Below are 22729 nucleotides of genomic sequence, written 5' to 3' on the forward strand. Positions count from 1 at the left end.
TTGGCGCGTTGGTTGAGTATTTGGAAAATGAGAAACAAACACACACACGCACACGGCAGGATACATTGTCCTTGTTGGTTTGGCACTTTGAACCCTTCTTTATTTATGTTTTTTTTTTTGCATTCTATCCGCACAATTGCAACGCCACCCTTCGCTGAGGCTGTTTTCGGTTTTTTACTCCCCCCCCCCCATCCCTTTAATTTGTCGAATATCGGATTTTTCTGGTGACACCACTGTAGATACTTCCTTCTCCATGCTCCCTGTTGCTGCTGTTGTTCTTGTTTTTTTTTTTAAACGTTTTTGTGTGCAGAGAGCGGCAAGAGATGGCGCAGGCGACGAACGCGAATGTTTTTTGTTTTACTAAAACTCTTGAACTTTTTGTTTTTGTTTTTGCTTTTTTTTTGCGGAGAAAAAAAAAACGCACGTGCTTTGACGAAAATAAAAACGGAACGAGAGAGTGGGAGAGGGAGGGAGAGAATGAGACAAAAAATGTGCCGCAACAAAGTCGCCACACTTTGCCCTGTGTATAACCTTGTTAATTAACACTTCCATACACACACACACACACATGCACACATGCACACATACACACACACGCAGCAAGGTCCTTGCAGGCAAGGACATCCCGTCGGTTCCGTCACGTGTCACGTCGTGCCTCGGTGCGGTTCGTCGCCTGCTTGCCCGCTCTTTACATTCGACGCAATACGGCACTCGACCCACACACACACACACACACACACGCAGACAGGGCATCCCTGCAGTGCCGCAGCAGTTTTAGTAGCAGCGACATCTGTCGGCCGGGCAGTTCGACTTGAAGTTGAGACACTGGTCGAGACAGTAGACGTCGGCACCCTCGCGGCCTCGCAGCTCACCGATCGCTTCACACGTTTGCCTGGAGACGGGGAAGGGACGAAGGGCAAAACGAAATTCATCAGTAAGGAGAGACAGAGAGAGAGAGAGACAGAAGGAACATAGTGTGCTCCAGAGGGGTAGGTACTTACGGGCAGTGGCACACCGTTTCCGGACAGTTCGGCGGGTAGCGGAGACAGTTGCTCTGGCACCATTCCTCCATCCCGATGAAGCTGCGGTACGTCGCGGTCGGCAGACACACCTGGTCCCTGCAAGAAGAGTGCGTGTGTGTGTGTGTGTGTGTGTGTGTGTGAGTCAGTTTGGTTGATAACAATTGAGGCCGGAGACAACAAGCTTACCGGATGATCAGCGGATAGACGTTGTCCGGCTTGGGGTCACGGAAGTCCCGGTAGTACAGCAGGAACGGGTTGTTATTGCCGACGAACAGTGGTGGGCGGCCGCCGCCCGTGTTCGACACGATGCTAATGTCCGCACAGTTCCGGAACGTTTCTGAAATGGGACGGATGCAAACGTCAGGCCGTCTCTTTTTGGCGCGTGTGTGTGTGTTTGTGCTTGTGGCGAAAGGTCTGGAAACAGCTCGGTTGCGGAAACAGCACTACCACCTACCCGGTCTGCCGCACCCGACCGACTCGGTCCCGTTGTCGCACCGGCCCCACATGTTGCCGGTGAAGTAGGTCCACTGCAGCACGCACTGCGTGCAGCTCACGTAGAGCGGCAGCTGCACCCGGTACCGGAACACGTCCTTCTTCTTCGAGTCGGGCGGTATGAAGAACCGGACCTCGCGCGTCCCGGACAGGTAGAGCGGGTAGCGATCGAAGCAGTCCTGCGTCGCCTCCGCCCGCGGGTTGTTGTTCGGGCAGAGGTACAGCTCGAACCGGCCCATATGGTTGGCGGTCAGCTCGATCTCGACCTCCAGCTCCTGCCCGGCCACGTACCGGCGCGACACGATGCCCTTGCCGTACTCGCCGCCGGCCTCGTGCGGCCGGGGCGCCCGCAGATGGTACGCGTCGCCGCACACGCCACAGTTGCCCTGGTTCTGCTCCCACTGGACCGCGTACCCGCCGCAGAACAGCTCGTTGTCGTTGTAGTTGACCGGGTTCGGGAAGCCGAAGCGCCACATCGCATTGCGGGCGGGCGGTTCCATCAGCCGGCCGTGGGCGTCCGCCGGCCGCGGCCCGACCGTCACCAGCAAGAGCAGCAGCAGCAGCAGCACCGAGGCCGGCATCAAGCGTCGCGCCCACGACATCCCTCGGGACATCTGCGGGGATGAACGGGGAATTCAGTATTATTTTTGCAAATTTGGAAGCATTTTGAAGTGTTGGAAACGTCATTTTTGGCGGTTTGTACTTCAAATTTCAAAACGATATGCAGTTGGGTCGTCAATCGTCTGATGATAGCGCACAGCATCATCATCCTTTCTGATAATTTCTGGAGCATCATTCAGTTCATGTTGTTGACAGTAAATGATTTGATTTAGGTTTTTTTGGTTGATATTTTTGCTCCAACAATTCTTGCTTTAAGTTCGCTTTCGGTAGTATTTCGCTGCTAACTAATTACCTGCTCGTCTCTTCAAAGTGCCAATTCGGAGCATTAAAGCTTACTATTTTGCTGCAATTTCACACATTTACTTCTGACGACTCTCTTTAGCTCACTTTAGCGTTCAAGAACTTCGTTTAAAAAAAATAAGAGGAAACCACACTGCGACGTCTGGCAGTTGATTTGTGACGTCATAGCATGAAATTGGTGAATACAGGCTCTATAGATAAATTATTCCCCCAAGCAACTCATTTTGGAATTAATTTGCAGGGAGGATGCAACCTATTCCTAGTTGCTGTGATCTGTTTCACCTTCTTCCGAATGTCGTTGGATGCAAAGTAGCTTTTCGGAGGCAGAGTTGAGTAGCAGAGGACCAAGATGACCAATTAACGTAATGTTTGTATTGAAATAGGAGTAATTCAGGTCGGTGAAGACCTTTTAAGAGACTTTCTTCTTCAGTTTTTTGGAAAAAATGTCCCTCTGCTCTTATCTATTTTCTATTCAGGGATAATTATCCGTCGCATTCAGTCACAATGTCGTCTTTATATAGGTTTCCTAAGCTCATTACACACCAAAATTTTAACTACAACTACGAGGGATGGTTCTCCATAGAGTATCCAGTTTGTCCGTTTCGATATTGTACACACCCGCCAGCCAGTACAACGCTTCGTTTACACTGTTTAACTTAGTTTGAAACTGAAACTGTGTTGCTTCTGTGTAAACTTAGACCACAAAAATTAGATATTAAGATCAACTTTGGTCAACTTAAGCCACGTAACTAATCATGCAATTGATAGAATTTAAAATTTAGCGATTTTTTTTTAGAGACTTCAGAGACTTGAGACTTGAGTGTCTCTACGAGATTTGAACTCAGGATCATTGAGCAGCATGTTTGATAAAGCCGTGCCCGTATCGGCTCTACCACAGGGCCTGTCTCACCACTACGCGCATAATGTCTATATAACAGAGAGTCTCAATCCATTAATGGATAATTTTTGAAGTGACGATCAAGGTGTCAGTTTCCAGAAAATTTATTCCCACAAGAAGACTAGGTGCTGAAAGGAGGTGTTTTATAGGCAATAAACAACAATTTGCTCGTTTCTTCTCACTGACAATAATGTCCACTGTGATTCATTTCACTGGTCGCGTAAAATAATGGCCCCTGAGAAAAGCGGAATGCGCCAGGACTCGCGCGACCGTTACTACCGTCAATAAATTTGTACACCAGTTTTATCGGCCCTGCTGTCACTGTCAACGCAAAAACTAATGGACTGTTTCCACCCCTCCCCTCTTCTCTTGCAGGCCTAACGCATACACACACACACACGCGTAAACGGGCCACGTAAACATCACTGATGGCACTGCGCGTCCTGTTCGGGATGCTGTGGTTGGGCGCGCAGGCCTTCCTGAGCCTGCACGGTGCGTCCGGCGGCACGGAGGAATCCAGCCCGCTCACCACCCAGCACGGTAAGCGAGAGAGTGCTCCATCCCCAATGCTTCTCATTAACGCTTCGCTTTCTTTTCCAACTAAACTCCAGTGGGCGAAAACTGCGAGCACCACACGACGACGACGAGCCAGTTCGAGGAGTACTTCGACATCGACCGGATCGGCAACAACCGCACCGAGTCGAACGTCGTCGACCTGACGCTGTTCGTGCAGGTGCGCAACATGCAGGAGGAGCTGGCGATCCTGCTCTCCGCCGCGAACCGGTCCCGCCAGCACCCGGACTACGGCCGCACGTACGAGGTGCGCGTCAGCAACGTGTACACCGTCATCTACAGGGAGACGCTGCGCATGTCCGCACACCACAGCCACAACTTTAACTTCTTCCCGGGCGAGCAGTTTCGGCTGCGCATCCAGATAACGCGCGCCGGCCACATCACCGTCTCCATACCGGGCCTGTCCAAGTCGCTCATCCTGACCGTGCACGACGAGCGGCCCCCGATCGAGGTGGAGTACATTAGCTTCGGGTCGCGCATGAACGCGTACCCGGTGACGTTCTACTTCAACTGTGTGGATGCGGCGCAGGCCGCCGCCCGGAAGCAGGCCCTTGCCGAGCAGGAGAGCGCCCGTGAGCGGGCGGACGCGGACGATCCGGCCGGCGGGTCGTCGCACCAGCTGGACGAAGGCGAGGAGGACGCCAGGGGCCAGCTGGCCCCCGATCAGCACACCACGGACAGGGACGACGACTCGGCGGGTGGCAACGGTGAGATGGGAGAGCGTGAACAGGACGGGGACGTTGGGGAGTCACCGGCGGCGGCGGCGGCCGCCAAGTGTCCGGTCTGTCCCAAGCCGGAAAAGTGCGAGGTGGTGGTGAAGGCGTGCTCGGACACGTCCAAGGATCTGCTGATGCAGGCGTCCGGGCCGGACGGCGAGAAGCAAAAGTACTTCTTCTACTTCAACGTTTACCTGAGCAGCAAGGGCGAGAAGGGAGGGAAGGAGCGACCGGTGGCCGACACCACCAACCAGATTGCCTAAGGGAAGGGGCCCCTAGAGGCCTCCTTTGTACGGATCCTGTTACATATCTTAGGGCACTTTACGGGCACGCGCGGGATATCCGCAAGGCTCCAGCGTCCCACGCGCTCCAAGTTCGGCATATCAGCCCCAGCTCGGCCGCAAGTTTTTAAGCTATTTAGCAACTAGTTTCCTTGTTTCTTCCCCCTCCCTACATCTCCCTTCAACCAAGTGCTGGGATGTTGGGAAGTGCGGGCAAATGAGGACATTATAGCTCCAATAAACTTATCAAGCATTTTGCGCAGCACAAAATCCTGTCTCTCTTTGAAGTAGTGGTGGGAGCTCGGAATCGGAACTACCGGCTTGGCTTGGATTCTGTGCTTGGAATCAATTCTGGAGCCAATTCCAATTCTTGAATCATTTCCGATGTCGGAGCCAATTCCAGAGGCAATTCTGGAGTTGATTCCGGAATCAGAATCAGCTGCGGAATTGGATTCAGCACCGAGGCCGGCATCAAGCGTCGCGCCCACGACATCCCTCGGGACATCTGTGGAGATGAACTGGGAATTCAGTATTATTTTTTGCAATTGTGAAGCATTTTGAAGTGTTGGAAACGTCATTTTTGGCGGTTTGAACTTCAAATTTCAAAACGATATGCAGTTGGGTCGTCAATCGTCTAATGATAGCGCACAGCATCATCATCCTTTCTGATAATTTCTGGAGCATCATTCAGTTCATGTTGTTGACAGTAAATGATTTGATTTAGGTTTTTTTGATTGATATTTTTGCTCCAACAATTCTTGCTTTAAGTTCTCTTTCGGTAGTATTTCGCTGCTAACTAATTACCTGCTCGTCTCTTCCCAGAGTTGCTTCCGGGAATGGAATTGGATTCGAAATTGGAATTGGTTCAGGCATCGGAATAAGTTCTGGAATTGAAATCAACAGTTTCAGAAGTGAAATCAGCCCCAGAATCTCCATGACATTCTTTGCGGCTATCAATACAATCGTAGCAGCTTAGAACCCAAACGCCTATTCTCATTAGGATTCTGAAGCTAATTCCAGAAACTGATTCCCGAAAACTTCGAAGTTAGTCAGAATCGATTACCGACGCAAACTTGATTCTTCCCATCACTACTCTGAAGGTGTGCACAAAACATCCGAAGTTGGAGGCGGGGGAATTTACTGCAAGTGCGCGTCCTCGCGGGAAGAATGTCAGCAGTAGAACCGGCTCCGGGCGTACCGGTGGTTCTTGTGGTTTCCCAATATCCGACGGCACCGTTCTGCAAACTTGGGAAAAAGGTGAACGGTGAAGCCCAACAACAACAAAGCCCACCCCATTGCAGAACGGCGGAACCCCAAGAACGTTCACCTTTAAGACGCCAAAACCCACACACACACACACACACACACACACACACACACACACACACACACACACACACACACAACGGAATGCAAATGCAATCGAAGGCGCGCGTGTGTAACAAACATCTGGCGCGGGAAGATAACGCCTCTATCTCGTGCGCGAAGGTGTTTCGCGAGTGTACTACAAATATTGAGCAGCAGCAGCAGCAGCAGCAGCAAAAAAAAAGAAAGACGACTTCAAAGCTGCCCCCACACACCTCCAGAACGGCAGCGAGCGATCAAGATGACCACCGAGAACGGGCGACTGTAGCAGAGGCGTCCATTACGCAAAAGGAGCATGCAGGCGCAGCGCAAGAGCAGCGCGCAGCATCCAGAACGCGATCCCAAATGCCAAGGACATTCGCCGTTTGGTGGCCTCCGAAAAGGGCAATCCTGTGTGTGTGTGTTTGTCCGTTCGATCGCAGTTCTTTATTTACCGCGTCGGGCCGCGTTGGGAGCTCTTTAGTTTTTGCGTTCGTCTTTGGCTGTTTTATTTTGCACGATCGGCTGCTTCTTCGGCGGCTTATCACCCCGTAGGTGTAGGGGAAGCACAAACCGGAAGCCCCCTGGGAACGATCGTGCCGGAATGTTCGGCACAGCTTTGGAGCACATCAGGGAACTGCAGCAATTAGCAAGCGGCAAATGTCTTGAATGCGTGAAATGAACCGGTGGCGCGCGTGCGCGCGCTCCCGTTCGGTGCAGATTATCCTTACGCCAGCCAGCCAGACTTTATTGCCGGCCGGCAGCTTTATTGGTTGCCTTAGCAGCGCAGAGATGCACCCACCCGGGGGGGCTGGCAGTAATAAAGGTAATTTAACGAAGCAAAATAAAACTAAAAGGAAGAAAATGCAATGAGAAAAGGGACGGCGCAATTCGCACACGCGCACTAAAAGGGATGTGTTAATTCCAGCCGGCGTCGGCTGCTGCGGCAAAATATATGGCACTACCCCTCCCCCGTGACACCCATGCCTTTCCTCCACCCTGCCTGCTTTGCCTGATAAGGCCGTGTTGGAGGCGATGTGGTTTGACATTTTGCCGCCGTGCTGTCATTATTACGCGCAAAGGCCCCTCGGCTGCTTGGCCCTCGGAGCGGGCGACCGGGCGAGCGAAGATGCGCACGAAAATGCGCCCGACCCAGGAAAAAGGGTCCCCGGTCCGGCAGATTATGGGGAACATAAGGGAAGAATGGGGGGGAGGGTGCAGATTATCGAAGATGACCGATGCTGACAAGCGCATCACATCGCAGGTCCTATTTTTCATCCCACCCCCCTTGCGCGTTGCGCACACGCAGTCGGGAGGGGGACCTTCCGAACCGTCCCTGGAAGGACAGCAGTCCGCCAGGGCCTGCGCAAGCCCGTAGCCCTGCGACATGTCAAATTGACCTTTTGTTGTTCGAGGTTTTGCGCCGAGAGGCGCGCAGGAGTAATCGAGCTCTCGCGGCTAAAGGTTAAAAAGGCAAACCGTTTTCGCTTCTTCTGCCATTTTTTTTTTGTTGTACTGAAGATGGGACGATCACCACGCGGCATCCGCAACACCCTACATACTCCCCCCCCCCCCCAAGCAGGACTACTTTGTTGAGGCTATCGTCGCTTACCGGGCCGGCCCGGGCCGAATCTTTTGTTTTGTCGCCAGCCCGCGAACGCGAACCCTTGGAGATAAAAAAAAAAAAAAAAAAAAAACGTAAAAAGTGGAAGGAAAAGCAGATCGCATCCTCGACATTAACACCGTGTTAAGTAATATATCGCGAGCGAGCGAGCGAGCGAACGCCCGTGCGTACACTGACACTGACGAAAGGTGGCGGTGCTAGCGACACTGTGTTGGTGACCGGACAGTGCGGTACAAAAATCTGTCCCCGGACAGTCGTCAGCAGGGTCTAGCCCAGCGTGTATGATGCATTGAAAATTAGGTACCGATTTAGTCACTAACACACACACATTCGCCAAATCGTAGGACATATAAAATTTATTAGTTTATAAAATTAATTCTTTAGCAATACGGCCTTTTCGGACCGTTCCTCCTGAATAAAAAAAAATCTTTAAACAACTGTCACGTTTCAAACGGACGTCAATTGACTTTTTCGGTACTTTACTGAAAGCGCATTTAAAATTTTCATTCGAAATTGGAGTTCATTGACAATCATTCACATTGGAAAATCATATTGGAAATCATTCGCAAATGTGGATTTTTTTTCTACGTCCTATTGGAATAAATTAAACGCTGGAAATTGTTTGATTTGTTTTTTGTAGAGACTTTGGACCAATTCGCCTCATTTGCCTTTATAAACTAATATTAACAAAACTTTTTATTTCAAAACTAATATTTGTTGCCTGAACCGTATTGATTGAATATTTTACGGTTTAAAACTACTAAATTAAATGGTTACATCAGCACGCACGTACTGCGCGTTCGCATGAAGCTACTAAAATAGCACCGGGAGATATAAGGGATACCGGTGAATATTATCTTTTTTTTGTGTTTCTCAATCATTCCATACTATTTTTGACAAAACACTCATTCTTTATTCTTTACTGTAGCCTTCAGTAAATACCAGTGTGCCATTTACTGATAAGCACACCAGATGAGTGCTACTTCCGTTTGAGAGAATAACTTCAAGCCTGAAGATGTTGAAAATAGCGTGAAAGAATATCTTCCAAACCCTACCCCTAACTGCCTGCGCTGAAGTGCCACTAGCTCATGATGGGAGCGGATCGGACTTGTAATTTCGATTTGGTCGAATTGACATTTTGCGCCCGGCTCTTGATCAGTGCAGCAATCACCGACCGCCCAACCGACCGGGATAAGCTTGGCAAGCGCTTACACATTCACACAACAATTATGCATTATACCCTAGCACAGGGGGGACAGGGGAGGGTCACCTGCTACAAAAGATGACACATTGTGGACGGTCGCATTGTTCCGCATATCGGACGACGTCTCGGCTACACACAGTACACAGCCGCACCATGTTTTGTTTGACATTTCGAGCACCGGGGTGCTGGAGCTTCCCTTTGTGCTCCGGTGATTGGTCCGGTCGCCCTGGTATCGACAACGTGCGAGCGCACACACACACACAGATAACCCATTTGTACGAGCGATAAGTGAATCCCGACGGTGACGATATAGGGCACGGCTGCTTAACCTTTCGCACAGCACTGTACAGTGGGAGCGAGCGACAGAGCGAACAACAGACGCGTTGGAAAGGACGCAGCGCTTTGCAGGATACATTACTACTGTGTACTACTACGCGTGTGTGTGTGTGTGTGTCGCTTACATTTATTTGTTACGGCACATGTTTTTGGAAGTCATAACGGCGAATGAAAGAGAGACCGAGAGAGAGAGCTTAGTTGGTCCAGACGACGATAAATAATGTAGCGCGCGGGTCGTTTAACCCCGCTTCACTTTAACCCCTTTTGATCCCTTGAACCACGTGCGTTTGTGTGTGACATTACAAGATGTAACCAGAGCTGCAGGTATCTCTCCCATCTTCCGCTCCCTTCCATTCACACAGCAATGAACAATTACAACGACAAAACAGCACACCCGGTTTTATGTCCGTTGTTGAATACACACACCAAAAAAAAAAAAACAAAAAACAAGGAGAGGGAGCTATGAAGATGTTTCATCGCTTTGCGGACATTATTAAGTGCCTCGCAGGCTTCTCCCCTTCTTCTGCTTTAAATCACCCACCAGCACGAACTTGACCTACGGGCGAAAAGGGGTCTGACATTTTCGGGTCGTTGATTATGATGAAGCAGCAGGACCTTTCAGTGCCGGGCCAATCGTTACCAAGTTACCAATCCAATAAAGCAGACTTTTTAGACCTGGCTGGGGTGAGATCCCCCATCTCCCACACGTCTTCTTGACGAAGTTTGCCATTTGCCCGGTGTATTGTTTTTTTTTTTTTTTATTGGAGGAGCTTATCTACACTTTGCACAGCAAATTTCCGGGGTCGGGTCTACAACCCGTCGTCTTGCTGCTTGCTGGTGGTGCGAGTCGGCAACCCGTTCGTTTTGGTGCGGTTTTTCATGAGATAGAGATTGAAGTAGAAGTAGTACTTCTGCCGCTCCGGGTCCTCGCCCGCGGGCACCCCGTTCGCGTCCTTGCTGCTGTCGGCGCATGCCTTCACGACGACCTCGCACCGCTGCTTGGGACAGACGGGACAGACGGGGCAGCCGTCCGTCAGGGGCAGGCTGGCCGGTTCACCGGCCCCGCCCGCCATCACCTCGACCTGGGCCCGGTGCTGGGGCAGCCCGCAGCCGAGATAGAACCGCACCGGGTACGCGTTCATGCGCGAGGCGAAGCTGACGTACTGCACGTCCAGCGCCTGCCGTTCGTCCACGACCGCGAGCAGGGGCCGCCGGCCCAGCCGACCCTCGTTCACCAGCACGGTCAGGTTGCCGTCGCGGGACAGCAGAAAGCGCAGCCGGAACCGATCGGCCGGGAACAGCTTGTCCAGCGGGCTGTGGTACGCCTGCATCTTGAGCGTCTCCCGGTACACCACGGTGTAGACGTTCGTCATCCGCATCTCGTAGGTGCGCGCAAAGTCCGGATGCTGGTAGGAGCGGTTCTGGCCGGACAGCAGTATCGCCAGCTCCTCCTGCCGGTTGCCCAGCTCGACCGTGAAGCTGACGTTCACCAGATAGCTGGCGGACGGTTCGTTCCCGAGCTCGGCCAGCTCGTAGTACTGGTCGAACGTGCCGGACGTCACCGTGTGCTCGAGACAGTCGACCGGTGGCACTGCGCGCGGGTTCCGGGGCATGCAAAAGCCAAACAGTTGGACAGTTCATTAGTTGATTGTGACACGCGGACGTCCGGTTTTGGGTTTTTTTTTTTATTGGAGCAGAACTTTACCATCGTCCGGTGCGTCAGTGGTCGACGCCAGCAACTCCACCAGCAGCATCAGCGGGATGATTAATTGACCCCATCGCAGCCATTGGTTATACATGGCCGACACACTTTCCACTTGGCGTACAAATAAATTAAGCCGCGATTTGAATAAATCTTTGAATTCCACTCCCGCGCGCGCGCGCGCGACTTCTTCGGTCCAAACACTGGTTTTTTTGGCTTGTAATCTTCCGCTAGATGTGTACGTGTGTGTGTGTGTGTGTGGTGGGTTTTTTTGGTTGCTGTTGTCTTCTTCTTGTCGGTGCCCAATTGAGACAACAGCGGCGTTAAAATATAACCCCAAACCCCCGAAGAAAGCAAAGAGACGCTCGTCACATGGGGGACGGAAATTCTGGACTGAGGCCCGAACGCGACGCAAATGAATTAGCGACCCTCCAGCACGACCGGGCCTGGTCCGGGGTGAAAGGCACGCACGTTTTTGCATAATGGGTTTTGTGATTACGATATCAGACATGAGCCTCTCACAAAACACACAGAGAAAACCGATACAGGGCCCAAGAAAGCAAGGCGGAACAACACATGGTCGTCGCTCATTTCTTCACAGAGCGCGCTATCGGCCCAGCGCAGGAAATGGGATGTGCTTGGTGCTTGTGTTTGTCGCTGATTCCATGCTTTGCAGGGAACGCTGCGGCCAGCAAGCGTGTGGCGAAATTTAATGTCCTCCCCGCGGAAGATTTCTCCGCTCAGCGCAAGAACCTCCACGGAGAATTTGCCTATCGGAGACGGCTGTCATTCTGGGACTGGTTCTATCGAGCTGTCGGAGCTGTCGCATGTGCCGGAGTTCCTTTCTTTCTTTTTTTCGGCGATGCTTTTTTTGTGTGGAATTCAAAATTTCCCAAAAATCTCTGGACTGCGTCCTCTCCAAACATTGCGATTTATTTGCGTGCGCGCGCGCTCGTAAATCAGCCAGCCAGCCGGGGTTGACAAATTCACTCCCGGCCCTGCTCACGAGGCTTTACACTTTTTGATAACGGGGGCACATGTGTTTGGAACTTTGTTTGCATTTGTATTAATTAAGGCAGCAGCATGGGTCGGGGCCCATTAGTGAGGCTGATTGGCTGAGTGACCGTGTGTATTTTGGGAGGGCGGCTATCGACAGAAATGCTTTTCGAAAGTTGCTTTCGAAGCCAATTGGCACGACTTATCAACGACCCAGGCAGCTCAGAACATCGCCCAGGGCGGGGATTAGAAAGGAAGCGGAACGGTCCGCCATGGCATCGTACGATATCTGAGCGGCACGCCGCAACGAAAGAATACGCTTCTCGCTACGGTTGCCTTCAATCGGGCCCAATTAATCCACCAATTAATCAATAGCGTGCAAATGTCAGAACTCCCAAGGGAACAAGGCCAGAATTTAAGAACTGGCAAGAAAGGATTGGGAGATTGGATGCACCAACCAAAGCAAAACACACGCATACATACATACAAAAAAACAACACAGAAATTGGATCAGGTGGTTGGGCCGTGTTGGGCCCTGTTGGGGCATTTCTTGGGTGCAGAGCTAAGCAGTGTGGCACGAACCCGGAGCGACGCCGCGCTGCGTATATGTCACGGCATGATACGGCGATCGATAATCGCATTGTAAGTAAATGTTAAGGACAAGAGTCCTAGAGGATGTCACCGTGTGCTTTTTTTTGGGAGGCTAGAGATCACGCCACGGTCGCCTCGCGGAGAGCTGTCAATCAGCAATCGATAAAGTTCAGCACCGAGCACCCGAATCCGAGCACCGACGCCACCGCAACGCCACACTATCGGCAAATGCCGGAAAGGTCAGTAACCTAAATACCAAGGTCGTTTTGTGTATCAATCTTGCTTAGCGGGCTGAGCCACAGCTTCCCGAGCAGAGTGTAGGACGCGACACTGCACACATTAAACACACGCACACAGAGAACACACTCATTTATCTCCCACGGCACTGGCACGGCGCTCAGCACTCGGTATTATTATAATATTAGATTATAAAGCCAGCGAGGCCAACGTCCAGCTGTGTGTGCGCTTTGGCGTATTTGCGTGGAGGATCGGAGTCGGTGGGGGGGGGGAAGCGATCACGATTTATGCTAATTATGCGATCTTTCACGCTAAAAACACTCGCGCGCCGTAGCCGGGGCCCGGCCCGAAATCAATCCAGCTTCATTTGCCTGTCAAACGTGCCTTAATAACGGCAACAATCAAATCCAATATTTCATGCCCATTTTCAGCCAGCATCCCCGCTCTCCCCCCCCCCCCTCCCCAGGTGCTGTTTTTTTAAAAATAGCCCACACTTGGCCCGGCTCTGGTAATTTAAATATTAAATGATTATTTTCTTTACGCCCCTCTGGATGGGGAGTGCGATCGCTTCCTCGCTCCTTTCTCAGGAAGTCCCCTTTTGGAGTCTGTGGTCTGCCCAGAGTCCCCGAAGGGAGCAACGTTTCAGGTTCTACCCTTAACCTTTTTGTGTGTGAAAGATTGTTTTATGGATTTTATGGAGAATGGCAGGTGGGTGTCAGTGCAAGTGTAGGTGAATCGCTCAAAAAAGGCCAAATGTACTGTGGAATGTAGAAGGAGCAGTTGGAATCTAAACTGCTCCAGATGTCGGATGCCGGCAGTGACGACGCGCGGCGCAAACAAAGCAAACAAGCGAAGCGTTTCCGACGTCGCATTCAAGATCGCGCCAAGCTCGATAAGCCACTTCACGTACACTTACACTCTCTATCGCTGTATGTTTTCTCTCCGCTGCTCCAAAAACGCAAACTACGGTCCTCTTGTTCTTGTTGGAGATTCTACCGATTCCAAAGCCACACCCGACAGCCACACTTGAAACGGGGGGGGGGGGGGAGTCCTACACCTACTCCAGCTTATCGGGGGCACCGCATCTTTCAAGCTCGATCGCTTTAATTCGCTTTATCTGGCATATATTCTTGTTTTATGATATTGTTCCGCTGCCTGGTGCCTGCCATCCAACTGCATGCAATTATGACGAGAGCATGGGGGACTTGCAGCCTGCACAACCTGCCACCAGACCCCGGCTCTACAAGCGTAAAGGTGAGAAGAACTCATTCTCCCGCCCGCCCAATCCAGTGTCCAGGGGAGACTCGAGAACAATATAACATTTGGCATTAACGCACACACACACACACACACACACGGTGTCTGTGGTTCTGTGGCAGCAGCAAAACAAAAAAGAAACAAGGTTCTTGGTTGCACCGGGGTTTCGTCTTTCGCAACGGCGATAAGGTTACCGCCGTAGGATAAGATCACCCTCACTGTGAAGGAGCAGCAAAAGCGAAAAAAAAAACAAGAACAAGAATTGATGGAAGGAATTGGCACAGGTTCTGGAGGCGGCAGGATCTTGGAGGATAGGCCATCCGTTCTCCTTTCCCCAACAACCCCCTTGAAGCCCGCTAAACGTGCCCGGGAGCGTCCCCGGGAGTGGATGACATTTCCAACGAATATCCCGACGGTGTGTCGATGATGACGCGCCTGCTGACGTGCGCGGGGGAAGGTGGAACTGGTTTCCAAAGCAGCAAACTCCCCACAACCAGGCGGTAAGAAAATGGATATTGACAAACGCAGGGAGCGGGAGGTTTTAATGTGCCCGGTTTTTTGGAGATCCAGCCCGGGACACACTGGAGCAGGCAGGCTGGAGCTGGTTTCCGCACGCAGGCAAGCAGCAGGTTTTCAGCCGTGGCACCATCTGCACCTGACAGGCTTGCTCCGGCAGGGTGGATGGCAGGGTGTTCTAAAAGGGAGTTTTTGACGGATCGTTTGCTCGGGTTTTTTGCTGGTAGACTCAGAGAATCCTGTGCTCCGTGCTGATTGCTGCTTTGACAGCTACTACACAAGCTTAGGATTGATTACATAGGCTGACATTTAAACGCCAGACAAACACCCTGTTTCTGGACCTCAATTCTAGGGGATCGTTCAAGATCTTCCGCTTCTAGGCGGCCGATGTGTTAATGAGCCATCGCTCAAGCGATTCCAAGCGACTCCGCAACTCCAAAAACAAAAAGGCCCAGTCATCGTTCCATTCGTAGATCGTTCCTTTTCCGGGAGTACGGCCAATAACACACAAGGAGTTCTTTGATCTACGCACCGCCTGAAACCCTATCCAACCCATCCAGCAGTGTGTCCCACTTTTCCAAGCGACGAACCCACCTGGCTCCTCCTAAAACAAAGCATCCTTTCTCACTGCCCAAGTGGGCGTCACGGTCTCCACTCAACCAACTCCAAGCAAAATCCAAAAAACGTAACAAAACAATAACAAAGAACACTGGTGGCTCTGTCAAGCTAATCGATAACGAAAGGCCATAAAACTAATAACTTTTAAATAGATGCGCAAAGTGATGACTGCGCGTGTTCTCGCCCCCGGGCGCGATAAGTATGCGAACTCCAAGGTTCGTACCTCGGCGTGTTGCTTTCTCTCGCGCATATCTTGCGCGCGGTATCAAGATCACACACAAAACACAATCTATTCCGGGACGGGAAGAGTGAGCCGACAATGATCTCATCTGCTCCGCCAAAAATCTTTTGGGCTGGGGCTGGTGGCGCACGTTTCCCCGCATTTTCGGACGGGCGCGAACGGTATTCTTGGTAGCACCGGTGCCATGGACCGTGTCATTGTCCCACCGTGCGGTGTGTGTGTGTGTGTGTGTGTGTGCTCAAATCTAAAAGACAAATAATACCCCAAAAAAAAAAAAATCACAACATGGCCCGCTGCTGGTCAAGCGTGTTAGGCTTTCGGTCTTGGCAGTTCCGTAGCGGTTTGCGCCTCATTACCATACAAATTTGCTCGTGTTAGGTCGGGCCGGGCGATTGCTTGGGCGCGTTTTTCCCTCTCGCACCCCCCCCCCCCTCTCCCCCCCTCTCCATTCGTTGGGGGAGGGAAGTACCCCGTTCGGGTATCGATTTTTAAGACAGACCTACATTCGCTTTCGCCCCATAAAATGGCTTTTGATGGCACTTCTTGGGGGCAAAAATGCAAAAAAAAAACACACACACACGACTGATGGGACCAGCAAGCCAAGCTTGCTCTATGGCTGCGGCGATACACATTCCTATTTTCGCGCATTGCGTACCTCTTTAAAATACCAAGCCCCAAGCGGGGCCAAGAAAAGACACTGTTTCGGTGACGGTTTTTTTGTTTTTTTGGGAGGCAAGAATGGTAATAATATTTTTTGAAAAATGTCACCTCCCTGGATGGATGGGACCTCCAGCCAGGGGGAAGGGGGTGGGGGGGGTCAGGACCAGAGGCAATACGTTTGTTCTTTTTTGGCTTTTTTTTTTTTTGCTGTTGCTGTCCTGTAATTTTTTAGCACCTCGCACCGGCGCGCATGTAAAAGGGAAATGTAAATTTTTAATCTTTCGCTCGCTCGGAGCGGATTTGCATCTGCTTACAGCTTACTTTGGCACCAAGCATACAACACGGCATACAAACACACTGTACCCTATGGACAGTCCGTGACCCCAAACACCCAAACCGATCACTAATCGGATCATGTAGCTGCGCAGCTTTTCGCCTGGCCGTTAGGTTGGGCCGTTTGTGTTTTTTTTTATTGCTTTTTACATTTGGAAGTTGTTTCTTTTCCTTTTTGTTTTATTATTTTTGGAAATCAATGCGCAAGTGAAATTAATCACCACACCCGGGATCCACACACACACAGACACAGAGGTAAGTACTAACAGTGCGTGAGTAATTGGGCTTTAAACCCGTACGTGGAACCGTGCGGCAAGGGCAACGTGCGCACGAGCACGAACCCGCTGTCGCTTTCATTCTATTCACACCATTGCCGCTGGTCCTTCCTTGTTCCTCATCCCAACCCCAAGCCCCACCCAAAACCTTCGCACATCCGCTGCAGTTCGTCACGTGTGGCCGTGTCCGCGGCCGGTGGCGACGTGCACAGCTCCGAATTTGTGTGCCGTTGTCGCGGCGCATGACGACCCCAAGTCTCAGGCTGCGCCAGATGCGCGTTAATGCAGGGTTTTCTAGGTGTTCTCACAGCTGGGGGACACTTTATTGCCTCTTTCCTACATGAAATGAACTTATTGTAATGGGAATTGGACTCTCCTGCACCCTTGTTCGATAAATCTAGTAGGAATTCCCAACGAGCCTATCCAAAAAGCCAATAGAGTCCAATTTCCAACATATGAAGTTCACTTCCTATAGGAAAGAGGCTAGGAAGTGCCCCACAACTATATAGTACCCCGTGGCAAACCCTGTAACTATATTCCGTCTAACACTAGCACCACCACCGTCATATTGTTCCGTTCCCTCTGGCGGCCCCATGATTCATGGCGTTCTTGCTAACAATGACACAGCTTCGTCCGCGCGACATTGACGACGGGCCGTATCGAGAGCATCGTTGTTTGCAATGATTTGCAAGCGACGAACCTGTTTCTCAAATATCACACCGAGCACCCGGGGAAGCAAATTTGTTTGCGCGAATTAATTGAATCGACGGATCGGTGCGTCGTCTGTGAGCCACGGTGACAGGCGGCAATTAGTAAATGCCAACCGATCTCCTTTTTGCTGGAGCGCTTCAATCAATCTCGGAATAACATCCAGAGAGAGGGATAATGTGTGCAGCGGTTTGTTGGCAGGCTTTAAGAATGCTAGAAATTGTTTAATAGCAGCCTGAGAGCCTAATATTGACATCTGCTTTAACTGCACACACACAAAAAAAGGGATTACTTCATCTCATCCCTCGTCACGGTTTGCCGACGCATTAGTCATCCCGAAGGCATCACTTTTACGAGTTTTTATTCATGAAGATTTTATGTCTAGAAAGTCCACGCCCGACATGTGGGGGAACACTGTGCAAATTCTTCGTAGAAATGTTTGATCGACGACTTTTATGGACGGAAATGACTAATCCACACACACACATGGATGTTTATGGGTTGGAAGTTGTCGCAGGTTTAGGATGTCGCACACATTTCACCAAAAAGTGAGACTCAAACATTCCTTTTTTACATTGTGAAGTGTCTAGTTACGCGAGAGCACTGACATTGGGACTTTGATCCAAACTCAAAGTACATTCGAGCGCGAATTCGTCCGACAACTTGTTTTGGAGCAACTAAATACCGAAAAATCATTGGATGCACTAAACCCAGCTTTTGAATTTGTTTCGCGTGCCCACCATGCCCGTACCGGGTTCAATTCTCACATGGACCGTGCGCTCTAAGGCCTAGCGTTAGAGTCTTTTCCCCATACTAGCGAACCAGAATTGCTTCAAAAACGCTAAAGTACAATCGTGGCATGTTTTTACGCATTTTGACTCCAAATTTGACTTCAGCAGGTCGTGCGGTGTAGTGCGCCCATTCGGCAACTAAACTGCTTGGGCCGGGCCGGGCCAAAACAATTAGGCAAACGCTCGATAGCAAACACCGCAACCGAAAGTGTCACCGCACCAAAACTAGCGAAAAGGGGGGAAAAGGTGCTTCTTTAAAATAACCACACGCACGTGTCACGATTCCTAGATGGGCGCGTAAGGTTGGGCACGCAATTTATGGGCTGCGCGGGTTGGGTGCGCGCGCGTATCAAACGGCTTCCCGAGCAGCTCCAGTGCGTTAAAAGCATTCTGCTTACTATAAAAACCCCTGCTACTACTGCTGCTGCCTAGCCAACAGCCACCCCACGGTCCTCCCCGGGTGGAATGCGTTGCACACGAGTGCGGGTGCACACGAGTGCGGGTGCACACGGTGGTAGTAGTAGTAGTAGTGAAAAAAAAAAGAAACAGAACCGCCGAAACAGGGTCGGTGTCATTACGCTGGGTACATTTTAATCAATCGCTACGGCACGACGCGCTCAAGGAGACGCGCGGCACCAGACGGCGACACCAATCGGTGTGGAGGTGTGGCGTAAAACGTGCAGCGGGCGGTGGCGAGTTGCAATTTGATCGACTGCATGTGCGTCCTCTGGGTGAAATGATTATCCGGCCGGGGGATGACTGCCTAATGGCGCCGATCGATGCGATGTCGGGGCGTTAAGTGGCGCTAGTGGAAGCTAAGAGCGCACGCGTGAAACGCGACCAGCGGAACGTCACTATTGCCACCCACAAGGTAGAGTAATTGGGCAGTGAAATGGTTGGGATGCATCAAGCAGTAATAAAAGCTCGTTGGAAAGAAAGCAAAGAAATTACAATTGGAAATTATAATTGGAAAATGGTTGCCCTTATTCTCGAGCGCGATACGATCACGACGACTGTTCGATAACGATACCGATTAGAGCAAATATCTAAAACTGATCTAAAGGCATCTAATCTCTCTATAGTCACGACTTAACGCTGCAGACTCCTTTAAAAAGCTTCCTCATAACGAGCAAAATTCCACATGTGGATTGATTATATTCTGCTGCTTGAAAAGGCTCTTGAAAGTAATTTAAATACAAAAAAATTAAGAATAAAATGAAATTTACGTTCGTCGCTTTTTCGAGAAAGAGTAACGCATTGAGCTCACTATATTAAGGGTAAAAGTAGAAAAAAAATACTTCCAAAAAAGTAGAGATGATAATTAGCAGCAGATTGTGTTTTTTGATCAAAGAATTCAAAAAAGGTCTAAAAAGCACTAAAAACCACTTCCAGACGGCTGAGCACATCAGTTAGAGCGTTAGAAAATTGGCTAAAACGATCACAAACGAGCGACAGCTAACGGTATGCTAATTAGTGCTAAAACTGATCTAAAGCTAACACGGCACTGTTCGCAACTGGCAAATCAATTCTAATTAAAACCGCACCAAAAGCTGTTACTAGATACAGATCACACAACTTTCGACGGTCAAACGTTTTCGGTGGCACGGTTAGCATCGCACAGCCACTGGTAGCGCTAGAAATTTGATTGATTGCAGACAGTTGATTTAACGGCGGACTGTTTGCGGCACTTGCATTGCGTTCGGATGTTTGCGTTTTTGCTTCCTTGTTTTTCGCTCTCAATTATTTGATTTAAGCTTATTAGGTTTGTGGAGGAAATTTGGCAAACTCTACTGATGTACTACGGAAATAAACAAAAAAAACTTAAATTCCTACCTCTGCGATCTGGAACATCGGCGCGCACACACACACACGCTCAAGACACGAACCGGCTCGTCACAATCACGTGCCTTAATTTGACAGAAAAAATAAATAAATAAAAATACCTTTATCGTTAGACGCACACTTTTCACATTCAAAACTTTACTCGAACCAACAAAAAAAAAATGGCAACGAAAACAAATGCACTTGTTATTTTCAAAACATAACCCGAACACACTTACGATGAAGATGAACGAATGAAAATTAAAAAAAAAAACCCGGTGATTTGCCACCTAATTAAAATCGCTCAAAAACTGTTGGACGCCCAAATCAAAATGCAGGAGGAGCGAGGAAAACGCACTAAAAATTCCTCACGTACTACTCTGGGCGAAAAAAGCAAAAAAAAAAACAAACAAAGTTGCCGAAAAATCTGCGAAAAAACGGCGTGCGCGCACGCTCCCGTCGCTGTGCGGTAGGAACGCTTCCCTCGTGGATAGCAAAATTTAAACTGATCCATTCGAGCGGCCGGCCGACTGTCTTTATTTTTTCGATCACACCCCCTCCCCCCAGACCCACACACACTCACACACACACACACACACACACACACACAACCATTCCCTCCTTCCGATTCCGTCTTACCATCCTCCTCCCCCCACGCACCGATTCCACCCTTTATGCCCTCTCTCCCTTCGGAGGCCTTCCCGAAACCGATCCGGTCCTCGGCCGCCCTGTGCCCATCTGCTTCCCGCTTTTGCGACATTCTGTTGCCGTCTTTTGCTTTCCCTCGGGTTTTCGCACCCCGCGCGCCCCGCGGCTTCGCGGATGGGGTGCCGGGGTGCCCCGCGAGTGCTACGGTTCGCATACGTTTCGCGCTCTTGTTTACTCTTGTTTACTTTCGTTTCCATCAAATACCGGCCCCGGGTTTTACGGTTCTTGGAGGGTTTTTTTTTTTAAATATTTTTATTATTGATTTTGTTTTTGTTTGCCACTTTTAATAGTATTGCTCATCCTTTCGGGTCAACAGCATTAATGGAGGCAATTTAATTTAATCCCTTCGCGTTCTGTTTAAACATCTCCGGCAACAAGTGATCAAAACGAGTAAACAAATCCTTTTCGGTGCGCTCCCACTCGCCTCTCTCTCTCTCTCTTTCTCCTCTGTCTCTCTTTCACATACTCCCTTTTCTAGCTCTCTCTCTTTCTCGATTACTTTTACTCGATCGCGATAATTGGCGGGCCCGTAACGATTGCTCATCAATTTTGCTCTTAAATATTTTGTCACGCGCGTTACACCGCGCTACTAATTAGCTGCGGAAGAATGCAAAACCGATCTAAAACAGGGCCGCGTCGGTCCGCATTCCCGAACGGTCCCGAATGCGGAGCGCACGTTCGGAAGCTAACATTGATAACGCATCGTCACCTCGTCACCACGGCGGCTGGAGGCGCTTCGGTTCCAGAGACCTGCAGCATCCCACAATCTCAACGGGCGAGTGACGGGACGCAGAAGGAGAAGCTAACGGTGGAGGGGGTGTGTGGGGAGGAGGGAGGGGAAGATCGAAAGGAGAATCGGGATTGGGACAGAATTGATTCTCACCACTTGTTCGGGAGCGAGGCGTGTGTGTGTGTGTGTGTGTGTGTGTGCCTGGTGTGCCTTTTACTTTTGCTAAATAGGGAACCCACAGGCTAGGCAGGTCGGATTTTTATAGGTTGCGGGGTGGTGTGTTTTTTTTTTATTCTTCATTTTATTTCCTTTTCAAAAAGAAAACGAACGATTTTTGCTTTGGTGGGATTCCAGTTGTTTTTTTTTTTTTCTTCTCAAAACTGATTGAACATATTGATCGTTTCTTTTGGGGCGATTTTTGCGCTGTTTTGTCTCTCGCCTCTTTGCTGCTGCGTTTCCCGATTTCTGTTCGAATTGGCATGCGACCTCCATCCCCCCCTACCCCATCAGTGGATGTTGGGTGGTTGGAGTGTTTCATTCCAGGCGGGCGAAAGAGTTTTCCATGCAGAAGAGTACCACCCAGCGTGTAACCTATCGTATATCAGGTTGTTTTTATTCTACTTCTGGATGGGACGCAACACTAAACCGACCGAAACGGCGGCTTGGTAGTGTTGGGCTGTTGAGAACTATTTGCCTTCAACCATTTCAAAGAAATTAAGAGGCTGTCATGTATCTCCAGCTGAAGGCATTCTGAAGCATGTCATGGCTTATATTTTGTAAAGTGTCTCTATTTAACAATTTTAGTCTATTTATTAGCCTGTTTTTGGCGGCAATCTCGGGGTAGTAAAGGAGTTCTGCTATCTTGGGACGGTCGCTACTTCGGATAACGGACATCATGCAGCGAAATCCGGAGACGCTTTGTTCAAGGGAATCCTGCATACTGTGGGCTTGTCCGACTACTGAGATCCAGAAGACTTCGAGTTCGCTGTATCGCACAATTGATTCGCCCGATGGATCTATGGATTCGAGCGAAGGATGCAGACGCTCTGGGCGTGTTTGAGCGACTCATCCTCCGGACAATCTTCGGCGGTGTGTTCGAGCATGGAGCGTGGAGGAGAACCACAAGGGTTCTCT

At 50.2% G+C, this 22729-nt stretch overlaps 3 protein-coding genes across 3 annotated transcripts; 1 reads left to right on the forward strand and 2 right to left on the reverse strand.

The window, feature by feature from the left end:
- Window positions 1-61: 61 nt before the first annotated feature.
- LOC120905470 lies at window positions 62-20649 on the reverse strand. The gene is made up of 6 exons (XM_040316260.1): window positions 20397-20649; window positions 20170-20243; window positions 1477-2128; window positions 1209-1359; window positions 1002-1118; window positions 62-892 (listed from the first exon to the last, which is right to left on the reverse strand). The coding sequence occupies exons 2-6, from the start codon at window positions 20185-20187 to the stop codon at window positions 775-777; spliced, it is 1056 nt and encodes a 351-aa protein (XP_040172194.1). The 5' UTR covers window positions 20188-20243; window positions 20397-20649; the 3' UTR covers window positions 62-774.
- On the forward strand, window positions 802-5173 carry LOC120905471. The gene is made up of 3 exons (XM_040316261.1): window positions 802-989; window positions 3709-3873; window positions 3945-5173. The coding sequence occupies exons 2-3, from the start codon at window positions 3762-3764 to the stop codon at window positions 4883-4885; spliced, it is 1053 nt and encodes a 350-aa protein (XP_040172195.1). The 5' UTR covers window positions 802-989; window positions 3709-3761; the 3' UTR covers window positions 4886-5173.
- Window positions 10173-11553, reverse strand: LOC120905469. The gene is made up of 2 exons (XM_040316259.1): window positions 11117-11553; window positions 10173-11002 (listed from the first exon to the last, which is right to left on the reverse strand). Exons 1-2 carry the CDS (start codon window positions 11208-11210, stop codon window positions 10221-10223), a joined length of 876 nt encoding a protein of 291 aa, XP_040172193.1. The 5' UTR covers window positions 11211-11553; the 3' UTR covers window positions 10173-10220.
- Window positions 20650-22729: the final 2080 nt, after the last annotated feature.

Source organism: Anopheles arabiensis, chromosome X, assembly GCF_016920715.1.
Source record: "Anopheles arabiensis isolate DONGOLA chromosome X, AaraD3, whole genome shotgun sequence".
Classification (NCBI taxonomy): Eukaryota; Metazoa; Arthropoda; class Insecta; order Diptera; family Culicidae; genus Anopheles; species Anopheles arabiensis.